This window comes from Macaca mulatta, chromosome 17, assembly GCF_049350105.2.
Source record: "Macaca mulatta isolate MMU2019108-1 chromosome 17, T2T-MMU8v2.0, whole genome shotgun sequence".
Classification (NCBI taxonomy): Eukaryota; Metazoa; Chordata; class Mammalia; order Primates; family Cercopithecidae; genus Macaca; species Macaca mulatta.
This window is the reverse complement of record NC_133422.1, coordinates 95,107,857-95,130,087: the sequence shown is the minus strand read 5'-3', so window position 1 is coordinate 95,130,087 and position 22,231 is coordinate 95,107,857. Positions and strand designations below refer to the sequence as shown.

Sequence of the window (22,231 nt, the reverse complement as noted above, 5' to 3'; positions counted from 1 at the left end):
TCTGCAAACAGAACATCTTGTCCATCATATTCATGTGCTTGTGTAATATTTTATATTACATAGGCCCACGGGGCATTTTAAGTTATATATATATATATATATATATATATCATTTAATACTCTAGTCATTTCGCAAGTAATCCATTTAATCTGGTATTCTTCAGTAAATAACATGAGATTCATGTGACACTATTCCAAATTTGTCTGCTTTAACATAGAAAATTAGTTCCACTTAGCTGAATATCAAAGACCTATTCAATACAGAATGCAGCGGTGCTACAATCAGCTCTGCTCTGTTATTTATAATAAATTTATCTTCTCTTGAAAATATTTGAGCAAGAATATGAGAAATAAAAAGAAAAAAGTCTTCAAAGGTACAGCATGAATAGCTTCACATCACACAAATGCAGAAATTGTTAGACTTTAGCAGGATCTCAAGATATTTTCAGAAGTATTTAGCTACTCCTCAGGCCTGAAGGCAACCTGCTGTGAGCAGGTGGATAGAAGAAATCACACCACACAAAGAACAGGCCAACAGCAGTTAGTCGGCTCTGCTTGCAAATGTTCAAACAACGTGACTATGCAAAATGAAAATCTAGTATGTAAAACGTTAACAACAAACAATACATTAAATCCCGGTACACAAATTACACTGTAAGAAATAGAGAACAGCAAAATTGAAGAACTTCTTCCAAGGTCAAAAAAATTACTTCACAGGAATATAGACATAGTAAAAATAAAATAAAATAAAAAACTTCTATTCATCCAGTAGGTTCCACACTCCAAAGGTTCTGGGGTTTGTGAGGAAAACAGAGTGAGCTCACCATGGCCAGGACGTAGCGAATCTGTTTCATTACTTTATGCCACAGGCAGGAAATCATTCCACATTGTAAAAATAGTTCTAATTTTTTAAATCTTCTAAGTGGAAATTTAAAAAGTTTGTCAGCTAGATGATACATTCATCTTCTGTTTAAAAATAAATTCAACTCATCTATTCCGAATTTTGAAGTTCCGAATTTTAAAAAATAAAAACCAAAACTATGGTTGACATTAAAGGGGAATACTTTAAAAACCACTGTGTAGGGTTTTCTCCATCTGTCAACACTCTCTGGTTTATAAAACATTTTGCCTGTGAGTGGTCTAACCCAGTAACCACTAGCTACACATAGCTACTGAGAACTTGAAATATGACTGATGTGACCGAGGAGTTAAATTTTCAATTGTATTTAATTTTAATTTAAAAACTGAAGCAGCGTAATATCATTTTCTGTTAAGCCCAACTCCATTGTTTTGGTAGGACTGCATTCCACTCTGACCGTTCCATTGTTTAAGATACTGCTGTATTAATGCCAATGTCTATGTTGTTTCTGGTATCACATTAGTAATTTTTAAAAGTCTTTCATGTTGAAATGACAACATTTTGGGTATTATTCTGTGAAAGGGCCACAAATGCAAAGCAGCCCCCAAATGCGGAAGGAGCCAAGAAACCAAAGAATCAGGCAAATAAATCCAGTTTGTTGGTAAAGGGTGTTTTCTTGGGGGAACTTACTTGGGGGAACTTACAGACAGAAGCGTGGTCTCAGATAGCTGCAAGACAGGTATATCCCGCACTGTTACTAGCCAGACCCAGAGCTTATATGCCACAGGAAAAGGGTGTACGTGCTCTATAGAGGCAATTAAAGGCACCCTCCAGAACAGGTGAGAATGCTATGTGCGTCACTGCCTATAATTTGTGTGGTAACATCAAGGCTGCTTTGTTCTTTCACTAAAAACAGTAAATAAAATTGGAATCAGGAGGCGTTCACGAGACTGGGGCTAACGAGAAATTAACACGGCTTTGCTGGGAGTGACGGCTCAGGCCTATACTCCCAGCACTTTGGGAGGCAGAGGCAGGATGATCACTGGAGTCCAGGAGTCTGGGCAACACAGTCTGCCCTCATCTCTACAAAAAAATCAACAAAATTAATTGCACGTGGTGGCACAGGCCTGCAGTCCCAGCTACTCAGAAGGCGGAGGCAGGAAGATCAGTTGAGCCTGGGAGGTTGAGGCTGCAGTGAGCCACGACTGCACCACTGCACTCTAGCCTGGGCAACAGAGCAAGACCCTATCATTTAAAAAAAAAAAAAAAGTAAAATAAAAAATAAATTAAATTTAAAAAACAAGGTTTGCCTTCAAGAGAAAAAAAAAATAAAACATGGTGGATTAACAATCAAGATGGAATCACTTCTGTCTCCACAGGTACACTGGGTTAAATAAAAATGCGTTAGTAAAATTAATTCCACTTGTTTCCTCTTTGTTACTATCATTACTAAGAAATTTTAAATGATAGTTGGGAACAGTGGCTCACACCTGTAATCCCAGCACTTTGGGAGGCTGAGGCGGGCAGATAACTTGAAGTCAGGAGTTCAAGACCAGCCTGGCCAACGTGGTAAAACCCCCTCTCTACTAAAAATAAAAACATTAGCTGGGCATGGTGGCAGGTGCCTGTAATCCCAGCTACTTGGGAGGCTGGGGCAGAAGAATTGCTTGAACCTGGGAGGCGGAGGTTGCAGTGAACTGAGATGGCGCCACTGAACTCCAGCCTGGGCAACAGAGCAAGACTCCGTCTCATTTAAAAAAAAAAAAAAGCTAATTAAAACAAAGAAATTTTAAATGATATATATGGCTTGTGTTAGGTTTCTATTCGATAAGGCTATTTAATAAACATCATTACCAACTATTTCTGCAACGAAAATAGACAATGAAAACAGAAACACCAGTTAAAAAAAAAAGTAAAGCAAATAAATATAAAATAGTTATTTCATTTTCCTTAAATGATATTTGAAGAAAAGTTGGCTAAATTATTAGCTAAACTAATAGAAGAAGACTTTTTAAAATTCTGAAGAGAACTTTTAATTATTTTCAAGAGTTTTCAATGTTTATGTCCCTGGTTCTTTATCATTTCAAAATATGAGTCCCTCCTCCCTCAGGTAATGCATCACTAGCTCCACATTCAAAGTTATCCACAATGATTAGACTTTTTCCGAGAGTATGATTTTCTTGAAGTCAGAAAGCCAGCATATTGAAAGCAGGCGGGTGGTTATATGGGAGTAAGAGCTGATATGAAGTAGACCTCACCGAGCAACGGACAGTGAGAAAGCCCAGGGCATGCACAAGCCTTTGAGAAAGAAAAAATCAGGAACAGCCAGAGGCAGACCCTTTCCTACACCTATTGATACTACCAATAGCTATCTACACCTGTCAGTAGGTGACACTGTGGGCCTCAAACAGCCGAGGTGCTACCCAGAGCACACAGAGGCCAACAGAAAGAACCATGCTTGCTGAGCAAGGTGCGCCTCTGTGGTAAGTCCTTGGGAGCCCGCTTGCTTCTTTTTGCTCTCACGGAAACCATGGTTATTCTGTATCAAGAGAGGTCCACCCGCAACACACTAATGGAGTATGGATTTCGCAAATGTTGGGAGGTCAGGAACTAAAAAGAATCAGTAAAACATTCTATAATGTAAGGTGACTGGCTACTTACCCATTCACCCACCCATACCTATTCATCCAATTATTGAGCATTTATACGTGCTGAGAAGTCAGCAGGGCAGTGGGAATTAAAAGTCAAATCCACAAGGAAACAGGTGATTTAGATCAATTAAAAGAGGTTAATAACCTATGAAATTTATTATTCCAATGACAGTATTGAGGCAGAAGAATAAGGTCTGGAGGCAGGGAACCTAAGGATGTTTCAGCCCGCTTCCTAGAACTAAATTGAAAGGAAAATCCTAACTTTCCACACCTAAGTAACAAAAGGACCAGAGGCTACTCCCTTTGCAAACCCCCCACCTTTTCTGTGTGGCCGATGGGAAATCGAACAGTCATTTTCCCATCCAACAACAAATCAGAAAATCAGATTGACTGCCGGTCCAGTCTTTGCAACTTTGTAACTTCACCCCAGCCTCTGAATGGTTGCTGTCCACAACCAATCAGACTGATTGCGGGCCAAGTCTTCGTTTGCATAGAAGTGTAACTTTGTAACTTCACCCTACCCATCTGGTTGCTTTTTGCAACCAATCAGATGTTTGCACAGGAGTGCGATCTTGGTAACTTCACTTCAGCCTCTGGTTGGTTGCTCTCTGCAACCAATCAGACTGATTACGGGCTACCACTTCATTTACATGAGGTGAGTATGAAATAATCAATGGAAAACTTCTAGAGGGTATTTGGACCCAAGAAGATTCTTGTATCCAGGCCCTTGAGCTCAGGCCCACTCCCACACTGTGGAGTGCAGTTTCATTTTCTTTCTCTCTCTCATTTTTTTTTTTATTATTTGAGACAGAGTTTCGCTCCTGTTGCCCAGGCTGGAGTGCAATGGCTCGATCTCGGCTCACTGCAACCTCCACCTCCTGGGTTCAAGCGATTCTCCTGTCTCTGCCTCCCGAGTAGCTGGGATTACAGGCTTGCACAACCACACTAGGCTAAGTTTGCATTTTTCGTACAGAAGGGGTTTCACCATGTTGGCCAGGCTGATTTCGAACTCCTGACCTCACAGGAGATCCACCCGCCTCAGCCTCCCGAAGTGCTGGGATTACAGGCATGAGCCACCGCATCAGGCCACCTGTACTTTCGTTTTCAATAAATCCCTACTTTTGTTCTGTTGTTGCTTCCTTGTTCACTTTGCTGGACATTTTGTCTAATTCTTCGTTCAAAACGCCAAGAACCTGGATAACTTGCAGTCACGACCCTCTACCAGTGACAGTATACACCAAAATACAACTTACTTTTAAAGGAATTTAATGGATAATATTAAGCTTATGAAGTTTACCAATGAAAACCAGGAACATGAATACACGTGATCGGACTGGATGAATTGGGAGCTAATTCTTGAGACAAAGGTAAGTTGTGTTCCCAGCTACTTACTCATCTAATCAGATAAAGAAGTTAAATCCTCCTTAACATGGTCTGGATGTGTGTCCCCTCCAAATCTCTTGCTGAAATGTGATTCTCAACATGGCAGGTGGGGCCTGGTGGGAGGTGTTTGGGTCATGGAGGTAGATCCTGGTTGTTTAAAAGAGTGGGGCACCTCCCAGTTCTCTCTCTCTCTCATTCCTCCTCTTGCCACGTGATGCTCCTCCTCCTGCTTTGCCTCCACCATGATTGAAAGCTCCCTGAGGCCTTCCTCCCCAGAAGCCGAGCAGATGCTGGCACCACACTTCCTGTAGAGCTGGCAGAACCGTGAGCCATGTAACCCGTTTTCTTTATAAATTATGCAGTCTCCGATTTTTCTTTATAGCAATATAAGAACAGACTAACACACTACTTTTCATAGGGGTTCAGCAACAAAATGAAGTAGACGCCAAGTACCCACATATCTTTAAGTCAGATGCTAGCCAAGGTGACCAGGTAGAATGTGCTAGGAAGCTGTGGGACCAGTGACTGCCCATCTCCCACCTCAAAAGAATAAAAGAGGAAAATTAATTTGAGGAGGTCGAATTCTTAAGCTAAGAATTTAAAGCTGAACTCCTTAAGCTATGTGAAAGCGAATTCATGAGAATCACTTATTCATGTGAATTCTTAGTGACAGACCAAGAAGAGAAACTTGTACTTTGTTGGTTTGGTGAGGCAAGGACTTATTACTATTTCCTGTGGCCAGACGTGGATTGTGCAGGAGAAAAGCCGGCGGGGTCATTATGAGGGACCCTGCCCAATGAGAACATTCAGAGTCAACACAGTAGTTGCTCAGGAGGAAAAGACAGGAGGCATTTAGTGTTCTGCAGGTGAGAAGTTCCCCCAAATCCACATGAAAGTATCCCAGGGCTACCTGCCAGCTTTGGACATCTGCCCACGAGAATGAATGCCGGGTTGCCTCTGCCCCAGTCAACCTGGTTCTTCCTGCCGTGCTCTTCTCATCTTTACCCCATACTGTAAATTCTGAGAGACCCAATATAGCAGCTCTGAAGTAGAAGAGGGTGTTGTTGAGGCTCAGAAAACAATACCCCAAAGTGAAGGCCTCGGAAGTAACCTCAGAACCAAGGTCTTTGACCTTCTGCCCTCCTGTCTCTCACTCCTCATTCTCTCCTGATGAGAGTCACAGACATCAGAACTCCTGTCCCGCAAAGACAACTATGAAACTAGAAATAGGACTCTAACCCCTCCCTGCCTTTCTAAGAGCTGCCCATAAAGAAATTCTCCGGCCTACCCTTCTCTCCAACAGTAGCAGGTCATAAGACCGTATGGGTCTTGTCCCATACCTGGGAGGAAGAAATGGTACAAGAGAGGCCAGGAAGATCTGAACAGACAGGCCTTGCTGGGTTCCCCTCAGCCTACTAGCATTCACTCATAGTCTTTGTCCAATCAGTTTTACACAGCTGCCCATTCTTCATTAAACCTAAGCATTAAAATGGACAGCTTTCCTTGTATCTTTGGATCTTTGTTCTGAAGACTCACATCTCACATAAAACTTTGATTAACTCTCAGTTATACTTTTCTCTTGTTAACCTGTCTTTTGTTATAGGAGTGTCTGCCATTGACACCCTTATGATGGGGAGGAGCGGGATCACACCCTTTTGCCCCTACAATATAAAGCAAGCAAGAAGAAAGTGACATTCTCCTCTGCCCTAGTAAAGGTTTCTCAGTGTGAGGTCAAACTGAGTTTAGACAGGAGAGGTTTTACCAGTTTTGATATTACAATGAACTAGACTTTGAAACACACCCTCCTCTCCCAAATACAATATAGCTTGTTTATTACCTGGTAGCAACATTACAGACTGTTAGAATGGAATGTGGTTTTATATATGGGAAGGAAAGAAGTTGAGATAAAGCGTTCAAAACAAACAAACAAACATCCTACAAGTATTCAGAATGCTTCTTCTTCAGTTACTATCCAGATAAGTCCTGCTCCACAATGAGATACCACTTCACCCCCAATAGGATGGCTATTATAAAACAAAACAAAACAAAAAATAACAAGTGTTAGCAAAGATGGCACAAAATTGAAATTATTGTGCACTGCTAATAGGAATGTAAAATGGTGCAGCAACTATGGAGGTTCCTCAAAAAATTAAACATACAATTACCACGTGATCCAGCAATTCCACTCTGGGTATATACCCAAAAGAATAGGGTACTCAAACAGATATTTGTACACCCATGCTCATGGAAGCATAATTCACAGCAGCCAAAAGGTAGAAACAACCCAAATGTCCATTGACAGATGAATGGATAAACATGTAGTATATTCACACAATGGAATATTATTCAGCTATAAAAAGGAAAGACATCCTGTCACATGCTGTAACCTGGATGAACCTTGAAGACAGTATGCTAAGTGAAATAGGCCAGCACAAAAGACAAATACTATATGATTTCATTTACAGGCAGTACCCATACCAACAGTAGTCAAATTCATAGAAACAGAAAGTAGAATGGCGGTTGCCAAGGGCTGAGGGAGGAGGATGGAGAGTTCAGTGTTTCATGAGAACAGAGGTTCAGTCTGGGAAGATGAAAAAGTTCTAGAGACAGATACTGGTGATAATTGCATGACAATGTGAATGTACCTAATGCCACTGATATGCCTAAAATTATTAAAATGGAAAATTTTATGCTACCAATATTTTACCACAATTTAAAAAAAAAACCTGCTAAGGGTACAAAATAGTGTTAGAGAAAGAAAACCCTAACAAAAGACCAGAGGATTTAATCTCAGATGAGCACAGAACTGAATTTCTGGGTTTTTTAACCTGTTTTTATAGATCAGTAGACGGTTGGTAGCTTGGTTTGTAAAAGCAAATAATATAGGATTCACTTTCAAAAACTTGCCTCAAGGGGATAACCACCTAAGAATGACAGTCAAGGCTGGAGGAAAAAAGAAAAACAACTCATATTGAAAACACAAGAAGACAAATGGTCAAGGCAGGAGCCCAGGTGTACGTTGCAGATAGAATTTTGTGATCCTTATAGTACCCATCATGTATCTGCAAAGAGTACTTAATGAATTGGGTCAAGTTTTCATCATCAGCCTCTCTCAAACTCAACCCGCTTTTTCTCTACACGACTTGAACACTAGTGGAGGATGAAGGCAGTAATAGGATTGTCTTCTAAATGAACTCCATCTCCACTTCACCCTTCAATCCCTTAACCCCTCCTCTATTATGAGGACACATCAATATTCTACAACGACATTTTGATGGACGTTACTTTACTCTGCAAAAAGTTTTAATATCTCCACTGCTGTCTGAAAAGCATAGATTCTTTAGGCTCTCATTCACTATCTGGCTCCTCCAACCTATTTTCCATGTTTAGCTCTCATTACTTCCCTAAATGAATGCTTCCCAATTTGCCTCTGGATTCACAAACACGTTTTTCTAAGGTGTATTTCAAATATCATCTGATGCCCTTGGCTTGCAACCCACACACACACACACCCCCTTACTATTTTAAGTGGTTAAGGGTTTCCAAAGGATTAACAAAAAATGAAAGAGAGCTCACAGAAGCAAATATACTGAGGATCATATTAAGTGAAAAATCATCTTTTTATTTACAATTAATTGAGAATCACAGAAACAGTAAGCTTTTAAAGAATTTTGGAGTTGGAAAGGTGAGGTGGTGGCAAGGTAGTAAGGGAAGAGAAGCAGGGCTGTCATTAATTTGTGCTGGCATAACTAGTTACCTGTATTTTATTATTTATTTATTAGTTTTTGAGATGGAGTCTTGCTCTGTCGCCCAGGCTGGAGCACAGGGGCCGAGCCTCTTGAGCAGTGGGGACTGCAGGTGGGCACCACCACCCCCAGTTAATATTTTGTATTTTCAGTAGAGACAGAGTTTCACCATGTTGGCCAGGCTGGTCTGGTATCAAACTCCTGACCTCAGGGGATCCATCCGCCTCAGCCTCCCAAAGTGCTGGGATTACAGGCTTAAGCCACCACACCCAGCCTGGTATCTGTATTTTAAAAGTAAAATGACTCACACTATGTACAAAAGTCAATCCCATGAGGATTAAGGCGTTAACTTTGAAAAGCACAATTTAAAAAGGTTTAAATGAAAATATAGGTATCTTTGTGAGCTTAGGAGTAGAAGAGGATTATCTACACAAACGCAAAACACACAAACCATAAAGGAAAATACTGCAAATTCTGACATTAAATCTCGTCTTAAAACTTCACTTGGGTAACTTAAAACAATAAAAACACAAGCTACTGGCCGGGCGCGGTGGCTCAAGCCTGTAATCCCAGCACTTTGGGAGGCCGAGGCGGGCGGATCACAAGGTCAGGAGATCGAGACCACAGTGAAACCCCGTCTCTACTAAAAATACAAAAAATTAGCCGGGCGCGGTGGCGGGCGCCTGTAGTCCCAGCTACTCAGGAGGCTGAGGCAGGAGAATGGCGGGAACCCGGGAGGCGGAGCTTGCAGTGAGCCGAGAACGCGCCACTGCACACCAGCCTGGGCAACAGCGTGAGACTCCGTCTCAAAAAAAAACAAAAAAAAAAACACAAGCTACTTTAACAACACATATGACAAAGGATTAGGAGCCATAACACAGGAAGAACTTTTATGAGTCAATAAGAAAAAGACAACCCAATTAAAAAAGTGGGCAAAAGTCATGAGCAGGTATTTTGCAGAAGAGAAAACAAGACTGCCAATAAATGTGTATTTTCAATGTTCATTGTCACACTAATCAGGGAAGTATACATTAAAACCATAATGAGATGACATCTAAACCCACTAGTCGGGAAAAACCTAAGTAGTTTGGGAATGCCAAAGGTTCACCGGGATGTGAAAAAAAATGTTAAGGGCACAGATTCCTTGGTTCAAATTCTGGCACTTCCATTTACTACCAGATGGGAAAGCAACTTAGCCTCTACAAGCCTCTGTTTTCCCAAATACAAAATGAGGGATAACACTAGTACATACTTTATTGGGTTTCTGGGGGCATTAGACAAATTCATACATACAAAGTGTTTAGAATAGTCAGTGCTGGGCATAGTAAGTACAGAATAAGGTTAGCTCATTGTTCCCGTTATGACTATCATCTTCAGTACTGGTGGGCACGGAAGCTGGTTCAGCCACACAGGGAAACCCATCTGGCCTTGCTGTGCAGGAAGGAGAAAACACAAGCCCCACAGCGTGGCTGTTCTACCGGCACATGACCTGGAGAACCTCCTCTTGACAGAGGAAACAGGAAGTAGAATGTTCATATAAGCATCACTGTGACAACAAAATAAGGAAAATAACACAAATGTCTATTTAGAGGAGAATAAATAATTTGTGGTATATTAATATGATGGATGGAAGTAAATAAACTGCAGCTATAGGCAGCAACATGGGCCAGGCTCACAAACATCATGCTGGCGGGGAGAAGGCAACTTCTGGAAAAATACAGGGAGGACAGGGGCAATTACAAAGTTCAAAAACAAGAGCAGTTCAACAAGATACTGCTCACAGTGTTCGTGTATTCGTAAATATCCCTAGAGAAGAGCAAGGCAGCAATCAATTTAAAACTCACAATGGTATTCTTCAGGGACACTGGAAAGGAGGATTTAATCAAGGAAGAGTGATACAAACAGCACTGATAATTTTTTGGGGTTTTTTTTTTGTGTATGGTTTTGTTTTTTTTGTTTTTTTTTTTTTGAGATGGAGTTTCGCTCCTGTTGCCCAGGCTGCAGTGCAATGGCACAATCTCGGCTCACCACAACCTAGGTTCAAGGGATTATCTTGTCTCAGCCTCCTGAGTAGCTGGGATTAAAGGCATGCGCCACCATGCCTGGCTAATTTTGTATTTTTAGTAGAGACGGGGTTTCTCCACCTTGGTCAGGCTGGTCTCGTCCGAACCTCAGGTGATCTGCCTGCTTCGGCCTCCCAAAGGCTGGGATTACAGGCATGAGCCACCGTGCCCAGCCTGTTTTCTTTTTTTTAAATCTAGATAGTGGGTAAACAGGTTTTCATTGGGTTATTCTTTAGCTTTTGTATAGATATAACATATTTTTGGCCTGGCACGATGGCTCATACCTGTAATCCCAGCAATTTGGGAGGTTGAGGCAGGTGGATCACCTGAGGTCAGGAGTTTGAGACCAGTCTGGCCAACATGGCGAAACCCCATCTCTACTAAAAATACAAAAATTAGCCAGGCGTGGTAGCACATGCCTGTAATCCCAGCTATTCCAGAGGCTGAGGCAGGAGAATCGTTTGAACTCGGGAGGCAGAGGTTGCAGTGAGCCAAGATCACACCACTGGACTCTGGCCTGGGCAACAGAGGGAGCTCTGTCTCAAAAAAATAAAACAAAATAATAAGCTGGGCGTGGTGACTCACGCCTGTAATCCCAGCACTTTGGGAGGCTGAGGCGGGCGGATCACTTGAAGTCAGGAGTTCAAGACCAACCTGACCAACATGGAGAAACCCCGTCTCTACTAAAAACACAAAATTAGCCGGGCATGGTGGCACATGCCTGTAATCCCAGCTTCTCAGGAGGCTGAGGCAGGAGAATCACTTGAACCCAGGAGGCGGAGGTTGCAGTGAGCTGAGATCTCGCCATTGCACTCCAGTCTGGGCAAAAAGAGTGAAACTCCGCCTGAAAAAAATAAATAAAATAATAATAATAATAGTAATAAATATTATTTTATATCAAATGAGGTTTAATAAAATTTAATGATATAAGTTAATGATAAATAGTAATATTTAATAATAATATTTAAGAATATAAAGTTTATATGTATCCTCAAAAATCCAGAGAAAAAAGAACTGTAGTTATTACTTTAAAATAGCTACAATTACTATAATAATCAATTACTACAGTAATCAATTTCAAGTGATTACTGTAAAATCACTTGAAAAATACCTTTGTAATATTCATTCCTTATTTCTCAGAATTTACCATAAACAATTGCAAAGAGATACACAAACACTCATAATTGCATTTCATAGCTATCTGCTTGGAGGTGTTAGGCTGGAACTCTTGGAGCAATGCAGCCCAGGAAGCAAGCAGAGAGAGGAAAGGGGGAGTCAGGAATAGAATGTGGAGATTTGCCCATGCTAACGGTGGCCAGAAGAGAAATCAGCAGACGACTGTAAAGCCACCAGTTCTTTCCCCTGTCGCGCTTGCAGGTCCCTTCTGCACACAGTGCCCTCATCGCCGCAGGGGCTAAGACTTCTCACCTCCGAATCCCTAACATCTGCTGACCTCTCTCTTTGCCTCCAATCTTCACCTCATCCTTCTTCAAGCCACTCTCCACAAAGCAGCCAAAAACCAAAAGCACGTCGTAAACTACAATTCTGTTCGATCATCACTTCCTTACTGAAAGCTCTTCCACGGGTCCCTACTGACCTAGGGATAAAGTAGAGCCTGTCCTATGTCCTTAATAAGGCTTGTGTGACTTGGCTCCTACCCACCTTGCTGGGGCACACCACCCCTCAGCTCATTTTCTGAAAGCAGAAGGCGTCCAACTGTGGTCCAGACCAGCAGCATTAGCATTACCTGGGGGCTTGCCAGAAATGCAGACCTAGCCCAGACCTACTAAATCAGAGTAAGCTATGGGTGGGTCCAACAACTTGAGTTTCCACAAGGCTTCTAGTTGATTCTAAAGCACATTAAAGATTAAGCATCTATGGTTTAAAGCATGAATGACAGGTAATTATAATTTGAAGAACAATTTGATAGGAAAAATCGCAAAGTACTATAGCATAGTTGGGGGAAGCACACGTGACTGCCACGGATAAAATTTCTGCTCTGCTTCTTCCTAGCTTTGTGATGCCCAGGAAGTTACACAGCTGGCCTCAGCATCTTGCAATGCTTGATAGCAAGGATCCTACTACAGCAAGACTGCTCAGATTTAAATCACGGCTCTAGGCTGAGGTGGGGGGTTGGGGGGCCGTCGCCTGGGAGGTCAAAGCTGCAGTGAGCCCAGATTGTGCCACTGCACTCCAGCCTGGGTGACAGAGCGAGATCCTGTCTCGTTTAAAAAAAAAAAAAAAAATCATGGCTTTACCTCTTATTAGCTGGTGACCTTCAGTAAGTCACTTACTTTCTCTGAGCCTCAGTTGTCTCATTTATAAAATTATAAATAGCACCTACTTCATACAATTGTGAGGATCAAAGAAGTTCATATCTGTACTATGTTTAAAACTACACCTGATACACAGTAAGCACTGTGTTATTTATTGTTACTACAATTGTTATTATTTTCACAGAGGCCACATTACATTTTTGGAAAGAGTCAACACAATGCTAATGCCGACAGAAAGTAAATACAATCTACCCCCTTTCATAAGGAAAAACTCTCCTTACCTTTTTTTTTTTTTTTTAGGTAAATGACTTTTTTTTTCTAGTACACCATTTACCTCTCTGAGTTTATTTCCTTCCAATTAGAGAGTACTTAACTTGATGCAATGACCTCTTCCTAAGAGTCAAGGGATCTGCCTTTAAGGGGTCACTTATTTCAGACACATTAATTCTTTTTGTAGCAAAGTACGTACAAGATTAAAAAGGGATTTACTGAACATGATCCCTACACTAGGGAAAATATTTTTGATTATTCTACATATATATCCACATTAATCTAGCTATAAATTCTACATGTAAAAGTGCCACCAAGGCAACTATCTGCACAGTCACTGAAAAGGATGATGAAAGTATCACAATAGAAAAAAATCTGCATAACAGGAGTTTGTACCTCTTTCTTCTGACTACTGAGAGTTAACACTATGTCCCTCTGACAAATACCTGAGCCATAACACATTCAATGCACTATAGAGTCTATCGAACATAAACCAGTATAACAAAACCAGTTTTGTTGTTGTTGTTTATTTGTTTTTGTTTTATTTTTAAGACAGAGTCTTGTTCTGTTGCCCAGGCTGCAGTGCAATGGCGTAATCCTGGCTCATCGTAACCTCCACCTCCCAGGTTCAAGCAATTCTCCTGCCCTAGCCTCCCGAGGAGCTGGGAATACAGATGCCTGCCACCACATCTGGCTAATTTTTATATTTTTAGTGGAGACGGGGTTTCACCATGTTGGCCAGGCTAGTCTGGAACTCTTGACCTCAGGTGATCCACTTGCCTTGGCCTCCCAAAGTGCTGGGATTACAGGCGTGAGCCAACGCACCCAGGCATCACAGTTTTTAAAGACACAATAATACATGGATCTCAGTAATGTGAAATTATGTAGTGACATTTTTTTCAAGGGTTCACCTCATAATTTATTCTGATATAATATTATATAAAGTTATATAATATAAGTTATAAAATAGAAAAGACAGGAGTTAGAAAATTTAAAAAATGAGAAAAAATATATGGGGACAAGTCACAAAACCAAAGTTAAAATATAGGGCTCATTACCAAGAGTTCAAGGTTACTTGGAACCATAGAGATAATATATATCAATTGAAACTGACTTAGAAATCAGTTGAGTCACCATATATTTTTTGTGGATTCTGAAATCCTCTGCCCCAGTCTCTCATAGAGGTAGATAAGAATCAGGTATGGAGTAAGTAGTCTTATCTGTGATTATCCTGATTTCTCAAGGTTTTTAAAACCAGTTTCCTGTATAAAATCAAGTTAAGATCATTTTCATAAAAAAGAACAAAGAATGAGCATTTAATGCTATGGGTGGGACTAGATTTTTATTAGCCTGTGATAGCCACATGTTCCATGATTTTTTGTTTCTTTGTTTTTCTAAAACACTAAACCTCAAACAGGAGGCAAGGTGAAGGATTTTGGCAGAATCTCTTTTCATAACTTTTCTACTTTAAAATGGAAGTCACAGGTTACAAAAAACATTCTGTCGACTCTGGGTTCCAAGGCATCTCCTCAAGGCAGGACATTTTATATTGAGGTGAAAAGAAAGATTAATAAGTTAAGATTACTAAATTTTTAAAGGACATCAGTGAGCCGTGGAAAGTCAACCTGGATAACACATGTTTTGCTAGCCTAACACTACGGTAATTTCAACTGCACAGAAAAGAAAGGTAACAAAGTAAGTTGTATTTTACAACTAAAAACCCACAGAGGGGGGAAAAAAACAGCTAATCGAGTATTTTTAGAAAAGCATGCAGAATTCATTGTTTACAACAAAGTACAATACATGAAGCTTTTTGGACTGTCTGAAAAAAAACATTAATTGCTCAGGTTAACACTTAAGATCCTCTAAGATAAGAAAAGAAAAGTTTTCGACTATAAAAAGCATAAGGTGAATAAAATACAGCTTTTCCCTCCTGTAGCTGTAAGTATTAGCCACACAGGTGCTGACAAGGATTCTGGACTTGAGGAGGCCTTCTAAGGAAATCCTTACAACACTCACCTGGACAGTCCTCTGAGTGCCATCAACGCTGACGGACAATAAGGGCAAAGCCAGGTTCCACGTGCTGGTCACATTTAGTTTCGACCCATCAACTTCCACCTGTTGTGACACCAAATAAGACCATTACCATGAAGAAAGACAGAAAACTGATCTCAAGTTCATTGCTGCATACAAAGCAGCAGCCATTTTAAACAGATGGCTCCCAAACAACCTGTCATGTTTACTGCTCCAGCCATGAAAGACAGGGTCCAACAACAGCGTCTTCCCAGTCATCTCTGGGGAGAGGTGAAGGACCTGTGAACAGCTGCCTCTGGGTACTGAGGCTTCAAGTGATTTCCGCAAGTAACAAACAGCCTTCTAACTCGAAACCTATCTGGACATGCTACATTTACTGCAATTAGACAAGTAATGCATATAAATTCCAGTGACATCTTGCAACCCACACAACAGGGCTTGCATATAATATCCTCTCCAAGGACCAAGGAAGAACTTTTTCTCTGTTAATTTTAATGAAGGACTATGCATTGTTATCTTAATTAAACAGAAGCTTTAATTAGACAAAATTCTTTGGTGTTGAATATCAAAAGTCCATTCAAACTTTGCAAAGTTCTGTCATATTTCTGTCAATCATAAATGACTGACTTCATCCAGTCATCTTTCATGAATATGCAAAAAAAGACCCATAATCTTTCAAAACAGGGATACTCGTAAAAGAAAAAAAAAATTTCCAAATAAATATAAAAGTAATGGAAATTTAAAAATCATAGCTAATTTAAAATGAAAGTACCATCGTTTTCTTTCTTTCACTCACTGATGCTTATTCCCTAACTCTTTAATATGAGAGGCTTACAGATGACATTATTTATGGTAGACAACCTAACAAGGGGATACTTAAGCTTGCTCAAGTTTCCAAATAAACCTGCAGCAGAACCATGATATATGATCCCTAACAATTCCCCCACTATCACTTATTTCTCTTAAAAGATACTCATTAAAATCAGATTATCAGAGACCTATTTCCCCTTCTGCTGGACCCTTGGGGACAGGTCGGGAGTGGCAGTGGACAAAGATTGCTGGAAACATTCTGACATGTATCAGGTGCCCTAAAAATATCCAGGTGAGAGGTCTGCTTCTGGGACACAGTGTAAGGGAGGCTGCAGGCTTGCAGTGAAGCCCAGGGCTCAGTTTTGTGGCATTCTGAATATGGCGTGGCAGCAACAGCACAGCATGGCTGGAGGGAGGGGCTGGGCAAATAACCCAAGTACATCATGATAGGAATCCAGAAGCTCTGACCAGTGAAGACCTGGGTCAGGATGAAGACCATACAGTATGGGGAACACCACGACTGCAGGCAAATACAGTTGATCCTTGGAATCCATGGGAGACGGGTTCCAGGAGCACTACTCCGGCCCTGCCCTGCAGATACCAAAATCCGGGGATGTTCAAGTCCCTGATAGAAAATGGGGTAGTATTTGCATCTAACCCATGCACATTCTTCCATATACTTTGAATCATCTCTAGATTACCTATAATATCTTTGAATTATAATACCTAATACAATGTAAATGCTATCTAAATCGTTGTTATACTCTATTGTTTAGGGAATAAAGGCGGGGGAAAAAAAGGCTGTACTATTCAGTACAGATCCAAATCTTTCTCTCCCCGCCCCCCTACCCCAAATATCTGCAGTTGGTCGGAGCCACAGACGCGGAGCCCATGGATACAGAGGGCCGACCGTAGTAGATCTAAGGACAGCAGAAGCCTCCTCAAGGCTTTCAGAGCCTAAACAGAGAGAGTCATTACTCAGTGGTTACCAACCCAGGCCCTCGTAGCAAAGCCTTAGGGGGACTGCGTGTGAGTCTACGTTCTCCCCACGCCAGCACCGCGAGGCAGATCTGACCATCATTCCCAAAGGCCCCTCTCACTGCTCCCAGACCTCACCTCAGTGGAAGCTGGGGATGGAAGAAAACTGAAACACATTACCCCAAAGAGACTGTTTAAACCAGCAGAGGCCAAGATCCTGTTTACTCCCATATTTTTCTTCCCACCATCCACTACTAAAGGTAGAGGGCCTCTGACGAAGACGATAGGTGATAGAAAATACAGTACATTTTGTCATCTACATAATGAGTCATGAGTAGAAATTTGCAACTTCACTACACAACTGAAACAAGGAAGCCATCATGACTCCAAATCATAAGCTGAAACCTATCTGCCAGTACTAAGTGGCGAAAGGGAATGTGCGGAAAGCCATCACAGGCCTTCTCAGGCTTCCAGCGATACACAGATACATAATTCTGAATAAGAGGTACAGTGATTCTACTGATGCTTGCATCCAAGCGGGGAATCCAGATGGAAGTATAGGCCATAGGAGAAGTAGAGAATGTCTCTTTGAACCACGGGTTAATACCAGAGAAAGGTGGGCTGGCTGAACCAAAGAATCCTTGTTACTATGCCAGATCCACTGTGCACACGCAACTCTTCAGTCAAGGGTGATTGAAGGGGCAGATGTAGAGTGGAGGTAGCATTTCGTGATAGACTCTGACATGAAGAACCAGCCTACCCTTTCAAACTAAATAACAGATTTGGTGAGAAATGACTAAGTAATAAGTCAAAAAAAAAAAAAAAAAAAAAAAGGCTGTAGCCTGCTGCACCCATCCTCCCGCCCTATTCCAACATAAACAACACTCAGAAAACAACCAATACTGGATGTCTGCATACAATTTGGAAAAAAAAAAAAAAAAAACTCAGAAAGAGGTAAATTAGCAGCATATAACACAAGAACTACTCAAAGAAACACAGGAAGAGTTCAGATAAATAGTTCTCCAAAGTCTCAAAGGCAACCATAGGAAATGTGAACCCTCTTAAAAAAAAAAAAAAAAAAGAGCTCAAAGAAGAAAAACAAAGGTTCAAAGACAAGATTATACAACAACAGAAGGAAATGAAAGTCAAGCTGATATAACTCAGAAAAAAATGGAGAGAAAAATAACATTATTGAGATAAAAGCCACATTAAGAAGCAACCAAAAATAGAATAAACGTGACTAAAAAGAAAGATAAGGATGGGAGAAATCATATAAAATGAAACAGATAAGACTAACAATATAAAACCAATTTACTGAGAAGACAACAGATATAGAGGAGGAAGCGGGGTAGAAAGAATATGTAACTCTCCAAAGAGGCTCACAAAGCAAAAAGAACAAATGTACATTCAAAGATATATAATAGGATAAAACCTGTCAAAATAAATAAAACCTGGAATTTGTGGATTGATTATGTTTATACAACTTTAAGGCTAAAGAAAGAACCAGGCATGGTGGCTCACGCTTGTAAGCCCAGCACTTTGGAAGGCCCAGGCAGGAGCACTGCTTGAAGCCTGGAGTTTGAAACCAGCCTGGGCAATAAAGTGAGACCCAGTCTACAAAAAAAAATGTTTTTAATTAGCCAGGCATGATGGCCAGTGCCTGTAGTCCCAGCTACTCAGGAGTCTGAGGCAGGGGGAGATTGCTTGAGCCCAAGCCTTCCAAGCTACACTGAACCATGATTTTGCCACTGCACTCCAGGCTGGATGACAGAGCAAAATGCTGTCCAAAAAAAAAAAGAAAAAAGGAAGAAAAGAAAAGAGAAGAGAAAAAGGAAAAGGAAAAGAAAAAGACTGAAAAGAAAGTGTGGAGGTATTAAGTTAGAAATAAAAAACTCATGGGCCAGGCGCAGTGGCTCATGCCTGTAATCACAGCACTTTGGGAGGCCAAGGGGGGGCAGATCATGAGGTCAGGAGTTTGAGACCAGTCTGACCAACGTGGTGAAACCCCGTGTCAACTAAAAATACAAAAATTAGCCGGGTGTGGTGGTACACACCTGTAGTCCCAGCTACTCGGGAGGCTGAGGCAGAAGAACTGATTGAACCTGGGAGGCAGAGGTTGCAGTGAGCTGAGATCACGCCACTGCACTTCCGCCTGCACAATAGAGCGAGACTCCATCTCAAAAAAATAAATAAATAAATAAATAAGAAATCATGTATACGAAAGGAAAAAAACTCAGGTCAGCCTAATTTCTCAAAAGCGACACAGATACAGAAGACCACATAGCAATATGGCCTAAGTACTAAAAAAAGGAAATGTCCCCCAATTTTACACCCAGCAAAGGTATCCTTAAAGTATAACAAATAAATATATATTCTGTAGAATGTAAAAACGTAGTGCCCCTTCTTTAAAAAAAGTCATCTCTATACGTATTGATTTGAAACCATTTTCAAGAAAATACAGAATAGTGTATACAGTGTGCTATCTTTTTTTAAAAAAAAATAACTATACATGTGTGTTTTTAAATGCAAAGAGTATCTCTGGACAAATGCTTAAGAGGAACAGAGTAGCTAAGGAACAGGGATGAAAGGAAGGCTTGTTTTTCACCACAAATCCATTTGGACTTTTTACCGTATATACATACGGTACTTTAATTTTTTTTTGAGACAGAGTTTCACTCTGTGGACCAGGCTGGAGTGCAGTGGTGCGATCTTAGCTCATTGCAACCTCCATCCACCTCCTGGGTTCAAGTGATTCTCATGTCTCAGCCTCCTGAGTAGTGGGAATTATAGGCGCCTGCCACCAGGCCCGGCTAATTTTTGCATTTTTAGTAGAGATGGTGCTTCACTATGTTGGCCAGGCTAGTTGCAAACTCCTGACCTCAGATGATTGGCCCGCCACGGCCTTCTAAAATACTGGGATTACAGGCACGAGTCACTACGTCCGCTCTAAAATTTTTTTTCAAGCGAAATGTGCTCATTTTCTGTCATTATAATATGCAATCAACAGCCACTTCAGACCTCTCACTAGTAGGCACACAATAAATAGTAGCTGTTTTTTCAAAACTGCATTTTAGTTAACAGGTGGATACTAATTTCTATTTCTCTGGTTGTAGATTTACAGACTTCAACTACAACACCAAATTTTACAATGTGTTTCAGATAATCTCTCTTCCTCATCTGAAAAAGAGGGACCTGAACTAACAAGGTCAAATATCTCTGCTACATCTATAATTCTGTGTTTACAAAGCCCTTTTATTTCAGATGTATTTAGATGGTTAATTTCTTTGTGTGTTTTTTTTTTTTTTCTTTGAGATGGAGTTTTGCTCTTGTTGCCCAGGCTGGAGTGCAAAGGCGTATTCTTGGCTCACTGCAACCTCTGTCTCCCAGGTTCAAGTGATCCTCCTGCTTCAGCCTCCAGAGTGGCTGGGATTACAGGTACATGCCACCAAGACTGGGTAATTTTTGTATTTTTAGTAGAGACGGGGTTTCTCCATGTTGGCCAGGCTGGTCTCGAACTCCTGACCTCAGGTGATCCACCTGCCTCAGCCTCCCAAAGTGCTAGGATTACAGGCGTGAGCCACCGCACCCAGCCCTTTGTTAGTTTTTTTTTTGAGACAGGGCCTCACTCTGTCACCCAGGCTGGAGTGCAGTGGCATGATCATGGCTCACTGAGCCTTGCCCTCCCAGGCTCAAGTGATCCTCCCACCTCAGCCTCCAGTGTAGCTGGGACTACAGGTACAAGCTACCACCTCCAGATTTATTCATTTATTTGTTTATTTTGGAGAGACAGGTTCTCACTATGTTGCCAGGGCTGGCCCCGAATTTCTGGGCTCAAGCAATCCTCCCACCTTGGCCTCCCAAAGTGCTGAGATTACAGGCATGAGCCACCACATCCGGCCACAGACATTTAATTTCTAACATGGCTATTTCTAATGTTATAAAGTGAGTCTTTTGCTCACATACCTCTGTTTGAGGTTAGAACTTTTTAAGATTTTTCCTTTAAGTGACAATAAAAGCTAACAAATCGAATTCAGTGTGGGGATAAAAAGAAAAATAGACCAAAAGTGAAGCGATAAATGACATAATATCCTGAGGCACAAGTAAAATCTGCTCCTTTCAAGGCAGAGACAATATTATCAAAATGTCTTAGCACTGTGAAAACACTGGAATATTTCAAATTATGCAAAAAACTCTGTATTTCATAAACTATCCAAAGACACAACGCCAGAGGTGTTTAGCAGCAACGCTAACGTAAACAAAGATTTTATAACTTGCCCTTAAATCGACCAAGGACTCAAGTGCACCAAACTTACATTAATTAGAAGCCTGCCCCGCACTCTCAGCAGACGACTTCTTCTCTTTACCAAAATCGAAGCCATAAGCCCAAGTCCTCTTATTTGCTTGCCTCATCAGCCATGCTCTTTCCTTTACTCACATCTCATGCCCTCTCTGCTTCTTAGTTAATCCTTTTAAATTCCCTGTTCTCCAGCTTTCAGTCTACACTGGAGCCTCGCCTCTGCTTTCAAACACATGCAGAACTCCGCAGCTCCGTGTCTCTTCCTTTCTCTGACAGATTCTAGAACAAGTTCTCTGTAGCTATTTTCTTACCGTACACCCTTCCCCATAACCTCCTATAATCTGGTTACTAAAACTGTATTGTGAAAAGTCACAAATATTCAGCAACTTCTTTTTCTTTTTTTTTTTTTTTCTTTTTGAGGCAAAGTCTCGCTCTGTTGCCCAGGCTAGAGTACAGAGGTACAATCTCGGCTCACTGCAGCCTCTGCCTCCCAGGTTCACGCAATTCTCCTACCTCAGCTTCCCGAGTAGCTGGGATTACAGGCGCCCACCACCACACCTGGCTAATTTTTGTATTTGTACTAGAGATGGGGTTTCACCATGTTGGCCAGGCTGGTCTCGAACTTCTGACCTCAAGTGATCCGCCCGCCTCAGTCTCCCAAAGTGTTGGGATTACAGGCATGAGCCACCACGCCCAGCCAATTTCTACAGCTTCTTCTGAATTCTCATTATTCTTTGCTTGTCAGCAGAAAGAAGGACCTCTCTGAGGAGGTGATCTTGAGCAAAGACTGGAAGGGTGAGTAGGAATTAGTTAGGCGTGCTAGTGATAGGTGTGTGGGAATATTCTAGAAGGAATATCATATTT

At 41.3% G+C, this 22,231-nt stretch overlaps 1 protein-coding gene across 2 annotated transcripts in view; it reads right to left on the bottom strand.

Moving 5' to 3' along the window:
* Window positions 1-22,231, bottom strand: part of PCCA (propionyl-CoA carboxylase subunit alpha) — a 436,739-nt gene that overhangs the window by 87,225 nt on the left and 327,283 nt on the right. For both annotated transcript variants that reach the window (XM_001092670.5, XM_015121385.3), the window contains exon 20: window positions 15,268-15,366. In XM_001092670.5, the coding sequence (XP_001092670.3) occupies window positions 15,268-15,366 (99 nt within the window). The remainder of the gene's footprint in view (window positions 1-15,267; window positions 15,367-22,231) is intronic.